This window comes from Rhizopus microsporus (genome assembly GCF_002708625.1).
Source record: "Rhizopus microsporus ATCC 52813 unplaced genomic scaffold scaffold_7, whole genome shotgun sequence".
Classification (NCBI taxonomy): Eukaryota; Fungi; Mucoromycota; class Mucoromycetes; order Mucorales; family Rhizopodaceae; genus Rhizopus; species Rhizopus microsporus.
The window spans coordinates 751,560-758,158 of NW_019671922.1; the positions used below are offsets into that span (position 1 = coordinate 751,560).

The 6,599-nt window shown below is 42.2% G+C and overlaps 2 protein-coding genes across 2 annotated transcripts in view; one reads left to right on the forward strand and one right to left on the reverse strand.

Annotated features, from left to right (window-relative positions):
- Positions 1 to 5,268, reverse strand: part of RHIMIDRAFT_281442 (uncharacterized protein) — a 5,875-nt gene extending 607 nt beyond the window's left edge. The window contains exons 1-3 of the mRNA XM_023612996.1: positions 5,043 to 5,268; positions 336 to 4,985; positions 3 to 289 (exon numbers count right to left, since the gene is read on the reverse strand). Coding sequence (XP_023466842.1) covers positions 3 to 289; positions 336 to 4,985; positions 5,043 to 5,235 — 5,130 coding nt within the window. The 5' untranslated portion in view covers positions 5,236 to 5,268. The remainder of the gene's footprint in view (positions 1 to 2; positions 290 to 335; positions 4,986 to 5,042) is intronic.
- A 515-nt stretch (positions 5,269 to 5,783) lies between these two features.
- RHIMIDRAFT_201717 (uncharacterized protein) lies at positions 5,784 to 6,473 on the forward strand (the record flags this gene model as incomplete). The annotated part of the gene is made up of 1 exon (XM_023606565.1): positions 5,784 to 6,473. A coding segment is annotated over one exon (690 nt), but the record flags the coding sequence as incomplete, so codon positions are not given.
- Positions 6,474 to 6,599: the final 126 nt, after the last annotated feature.

Below are 6,599 nucleotides of genomic sequence, written 5' to 3' on the forward strand. Positions count from 1 at the left end.
ACCTTTGATATAACTTTGGCATTCTTTTTACCAAAAGTAGAAAGAATGGCAACAATGAGCTTCAACGTCGGTAGCATCACTCGCTGGTATCGATCTAAAAGTTCACCCGATGTGCTTATGTTGGCCTGTATAGATGCAGGGTTTTGTTGCTCTACTCTCATAAAGAGGCTTTGGCCAAGTACTTCAAAGATTTGATTATCAAACAAGAGCTCAGCACCATCAGGATTCATAGCAAGACGAAGCAGGATAGACATTCTGGCTTCAAAGATATAGAGTGGCAACTGTGATGCTGTACAAATTGTTAGTATATGTCGATTCTTTCAACTTTAACTTACCATCAATAGATTCTAATATATGAACCAAAGCTGAGTCGTCATACTTGAGCATATCAATGGTGTACTGTAAGAAATTCTTATTCAAGAGATACGTTTGAACGACATCACTACCAGCCCGAAGGGTCATTGTATTTAACGCATCAATCGCAATGAACGCTGTCGTCTTCCAAATGTCTAATCCATCAATAGCATCTTTACATAGGGTATCAAGAAGCCCAGACTTGTAAGAAACGACAACATTGACCATATACTTTTCAAGCTCTATATACGATTCATCTCGCTTGTATCTGTTGATATACAGCAGCAGATTGGTTAATGTTGTATATAAGTCGCCTCGCACAGTCGTTTTAATGTTCTGTTGGCAAATACACTCAATGATTCCATTAAATGCATGTCGAAGCTTATCTACCGGCAGTTGAGCAATCGTACGCGAGTCCTTTTCTTTTCGAAGCCTGTTGATCAAAGCCAATGCCACTTCACTCATGCTTTTGACCATATCTGGATCATAATTTTGCGCATTCAATATCTTTGAGAGCACCATGGCCAGAAGTTCGTATATGATCTTTTCTCTTTCTTGCGTGTTCAAAAGATCAAAGCATTCCAAAAGCGAGATATGGATCACTTGTTTCCAAGCCTTCATACAATGTCGTCTTGCATGAGTGATTTCCTTGCTTCGATTGAGAGACATACAGGCTGCAAGAATATCACCCATTTCCTTTTCGATCAACTCTGTGTCTGGACTATTGGCGTATTCTGCAATTTGGACTAATCGCAAATATCCATAGATACCACGAATGTCATACAACTGGACTCCATCATCATTTGTCACGTAAAAGTCTCCAGGAATAAACTGTCTAAAGTAGTTGATTTCTGATATCGGTCCATCCTTCACAAGGTCATCTTGCCAGACAAATTCAAGAGAACTGACAAACTCAAGCATCTTCACTAAAGGCTGCTGGAGTGTATGGAATGAACCCTGAGAGAAGAGAGGGATATCCTGTTGCTCGTGCATGTTCATATCTGTGTCTGGTGAACGTCCATAGAGTAGTTCAAGTAGGCGATTGATATTAGCCTTTTGTTTCATGTGTGTTGTTGCATGTAGTTCTAAAGCGATCAACTGAAGTAACCAGGCCCTCTGGTGCAATTTGGCCCGTACCCTGAAGAAGTCGGACCTGATTTCGGTACCATCAGCACAACGGATCGTTCCAGAGAATGGACAGGATTCAACATAGAGATCAGTCTCCAAGCGACTCGACATGGCTTCAAATTGCTTGTAGAAAAAGTTTCCAGTGTTTCGTAAGTAACGCATGGTAGATGAAGATATCGATTTCTTAGCGCATAGTCTATAGATAAGCTTGTAGCACTTTTCAGCCAAGAGAGGATGTGTGTCGATCAAGAGCGGTGTGGGTTCTACAGAATCAATCATCATCGAGTCATGGGTCGTCAAGCCAGAATCGACACCTTGTTGAAGCATTTTCAGGATTGTGTGGAAACAGATGAGAGAAGCGCGATTGTTTTGTGTCTCTTGAATCACTGGCATCCTAGGATTAGATAAGTCGTAGCCTAGCAGGTACTCCGTTAGAGTGGGCGAGCTTATGTCTGGATGAGCATTTTCCAAAAGTAAGTCCAAGATAGCAAGGTGTACAGAAGAAAGAGCTGGAGTTTCGACAATGCCTGGATAGTCATAGATGTTGTTCAAAATACCTTCTGCCTTCCAAAATGGGATAAGATTGATATCCATTTCATAGTCATCACACGTCATCTTTTCAGGAACGTTAATGCCCAATCTTTCGCTAATACAAAAGATGATATCCTCGGCTAGTTTAGAAGCGCTCAAGATGGATGTGATGTTGGCTCCTGCTTTTGTCATTGGATTATAAAGCGTCAATGACGTGAGCTTGTCAGTTGGCGTGCTGGTCTGACGAGGTTCTCGCAAATCAACAGAGAGTTGATGTAAAAGCTTGGTGCTAGCTAAACATATCTCCTCATCATCTTCATAATTGATAAACAGGGCAATCTGGGCAAGAATGTCGTTACGGAACAAAATGAGCTGTCCAAGGTTTGAAACAGAAGGTATAGGAGGGAAAGAGAGGTGACCGAGCTGAAATTCTGAGGATGCTTTCTTTTTTGCAGTCTTGCCGATATGAGGTATGAGAACATTACAGACGATAGGCTGTAATTTTAGCACGTCATGGAGTATGCGCAACGATTTGAGTAAACAGTTTCTGCGATAAGATGTGCTTGATGTGTTCTTTTTATCTTCTTTAGAACAATTTTGAACAATATCAAACAATTCATTTGTAATCTTGCCACCAGAAAGGATACGAATGAGTACCTGGAAGCCTGGGTGCGTCAGATATGAAAGCAGGACGCGTTCTATTTCGTTAGGATGGCTCTTGTCTTCTAGCCCTTCTTGTAGACCTGGCTTGCATGCAATATCTGAAAACGAATTTACACTATTCTCTATTACCACAAGACATGCCTCCGTCACCTTCCACTTCATTCTCGTATGCTCCTCCTTGTCACTTCCAAGTCCAGTCAATACAGTATCCAATACAAGTGATATATAGGGTGTTGCGCCAACAGTTTCACCGTTCGTGTGTTGTCCTAAGGGAATATAAAAATCCATATTCGAAAATCCTGAAAGCAGCTTCTGACGATCGCTCAGGGAGTGTATCGATGACCCTATCAAATGCACAAGTGCCAGTGTCTCTGTGTAGCGATGTCTTTCCAATTCGGTTTGAATTTCTTGTAAAAGTGTTGCTGGCTGATTTACTGATGTAGCCTTTTCTGTTTCTCCTGATACAGGATTGCTTGCTGGAAGAAGTAAGTCGCTATCTACAAGCTCACGCCACCATTGAAGCGAAATATCTCTTCCGATACCATTCACTCCACCGCCCCAGTGAGAGCAGAAGGCTGAGATAACGTCAAACACAGCAGCTCTAAGATAGGCTGAAGTAGGACGTTTGATAATAGTTTCTAAATTGCTTCGGCAGTAGGCTTCATTGTTGTACCAAAATGCGTATCTAGCTTCTTCGCTATACTGCACAGTTTGCTTTAGGATATTCAGAAATTTAAGCAATACCATCTCTTCTTCTACAGGGATCGTACGAGGTAGGTCGTCTGTTGTATTAGATAACAAATTGGCATAGTACTCCAATGCCATCAGTGGCTTTTTCCATGTAAATAGCGAGCCAGAGCCCAAGTCGGTGTCGGCTTTACCTCTGAACAAGCTCAGTGTACCTGCAGCACAAGTCGCTCCAGTCGATATTGAGCCAAAAAAGTCAAAGGCAGCACACACGGTCGATTGCACCTTGATGTCAACCAGCCATCGAACGAAGTGATTCAATCCGTCATCGCGTTTCCAAAAGACAAGCCCACCTTCAATAGGCCCTGTATACACACTGGCTAAAAAGCTCAAGAAATACTCCAGATCACGGATTTGTACAGGGCTCGTCGTCTCATTAGTCTGTATGGCTTCTGAAGAATAGGTCATGGTATTGACCAAAGTAGAATCCTCTTCCTTGTATTTGAGGCTCTGCAAGACACCAAATAGTTGTCGAATGATTGTATTTGCGAGCGTCTTGAGTTCATGTATGACACATGTTTGAAATTCGCTTCGAATTTCAATTTTGTATTGACGATAATCAATTCTGCCGTGAGTTTGTGAAGTCTCTTCTACATTCGTAAGGTCGTCAAAAGCACCATTGTCAAATCCTCCTGACTGTTGGAAATATAACATGTACTGTTGCAAAAACTTGAAAGCGTTTGCATCTATCGCTGCTTCGACGAGCTGTTGAGCTTCTGTTTCGTTAGTGATCGCGTTTAGTCCGTTAGTGAATGCACCTGATCTTCTTGGATTCGTTAAGTAAAGAACCCATTGAAGAACAATGACAGCTTTAATGGCAGGAACGTCGGATCCATGTGTCATGATTCGTTTATGGAATGATTTGGCAAAGCTCAACACGTTTTGGTCCGGTTCGTCGCCTTCAGTCTGATTGCTATATGATATCGCTGCAAGCATGGTGGTGACCATGTATGATGTTGCTGGGTCAGTCAGTTGTGCCTTTTCTAACATTTCAAGCATGGTCAACTTAGATTGAGCGTCCAAGCTGAAAATGGAAGCCAAGTGGTATAAGATTTGAACAATCGATACACGTTCATCGCCAAGTCTTTCTATACGAATAAAGGCAATATCCTCTCCTAGTTTTCCACTTCCAGCTGCTGGCATTTGTCCACCCATTGTGCCTGTGTTGTATAATGCTGTGATGGCTTTAGTCAAGTTTTCTAGTGTTGAAAGAAGCTTTGTTGTAAATGTGCCTGTCTTATTGTTTCCCAGAGGAACACTTTCAGACATTATTTCAGTTGCAAAGCTATAGCAAACAGATCGAACCTGTTCACTAATAGAAGCATCATTTGAAAACCTCAAGATGGCTTCCAGGGACGCCAAGAGGTATCCACGTTCTGCGTGAAAAAGAAGAACTGCCGTATCGATTGGATCACAGTTGAAATTGGATGCTTGTGTTATTCCATTCATCAAAAGCGTTGCTGCAACGTGTTCATTGATATCGAGCTGGTCGGATAAGAATAGTGCTTTCGTAACGAAATCTTTGCTGACGGTATGTGAGACTCTGTTGATATATGCCTTGTCTATAATAAACAAAAATTTGGTTAATCAAAAGATTGTTTTTGGGTCTTAACACTTGCTTGCATTGAGATCAGCTCTGTGAGAAGTATTCTTGGGTTGATTGTCCAGTAATCCAAGGAACTTGTGCTTATTCATATACAGTTGTTGTTGAAGTGAATTTGAAATCTCGGGAGACACTTTTGCTTGACTTAGAGTGTCTAGCAATGTGCGATTCTCTTCAGTCCAGGTTGGAATGTCATACATTTGTAACATGGTCAAAACACCCCAAACAAAAGAAAAAAAGAGAAAAACGCGAAGAGAAAATACTTCAAATTCATACATGAAGTTTTGTTCAACAAAAAAAAGAGTCACGAATGACAAAGTAACTGAATCACCCTAATATATAACACATAACACATAACACATTTTGAAATAATTTGTTATGAATAATATTTCTTTTGATTCGAATATGTCTGCTAACATTATCGCTCATTAGAACAATGGAAAACAATACTTCTAGAACAACTATATGCTCCTCCTGTGTTGCGACATTGCCAGCAGATTCACGCTATTGCACCTGCCAAGCGTGTAGAGAAAGAGTTGCAGCATCACGCCGCAGACGTCGAGCTGAACAAGAAGAGCAGGAAGGCAGCCCAGTAAGACATAGGGGAAGACCTAGAGTAGAACCTTCTCAGACTATCCCTACTGCCTACATCTCGCAGCTTTCTCGCCTTCGTCCTTTGGACCTTGGACGTATGGACAAGGAATGCTCACACTGCCACGCCTTGCACTGGATCGATGAAAGGCAAGAGGCATCTTCAATGAGAAATCCTAGCTGGGAGTCATGTTGCAAGCAAGGATCAGCCCAGTTGCAACTATTACCTGATCCACCTGAGTACTTGAAGGACTTGCTCGAACGTACGGACACTCAAGGCCGTCACTTTAAGGACAACCTTCGCCAGTACAACGCTGCCTTTGCCTTTACTTCGTTGGGCTGCGATATTGTTTCGCCTGAGGATCGTGTCAGCAACAACAGCAACAACAATAACAATAGAGGTGGATTAAACGCCTTTCAGATCCATGGCGCACTTTGCCACCGTCAAGGCCTCTTGACTCCAGTTGAAGGCAGTGAGCCTTCCTACGCCCAGCTGTATATATTTGATCCTTCCTCTGCCGCTGAAAGAAGACAAGCACGAAACAACAACCTTGATCCTGAGATCGTTAGGGAGCTTTCGGTCATGCTTGCCCAATGCAACCCCTTTGCGCGTATATATCGCCATGCACACGAGATATTGAGCAACCATGAGAGCAGCAACACTGTCAGTGATGGTAATGATCATACAGAAGTCAGTGCGCCATACATCATTATCAGCCCATCAATGAGAATGCGTTTAATTGAAGGAAGCGGTAGACGCACACACAACCTTCCAACAATGGAAGAGATTGCTGCTGTTATACCAATTGAGTATAGTGATAGAAGTTTCCGTGATATTGTTCTTACCTTGAGAAGCAATAGCGGTCTTCATCAAAACACTGGATTTGAGCAGCACTTTCAGAGCATTATTCAGGCCCATGCTGCATACATGTCAAGTCATTATTTCCATTTGTTTCTCCATGAAATAAAAAAGTGCCTTGCA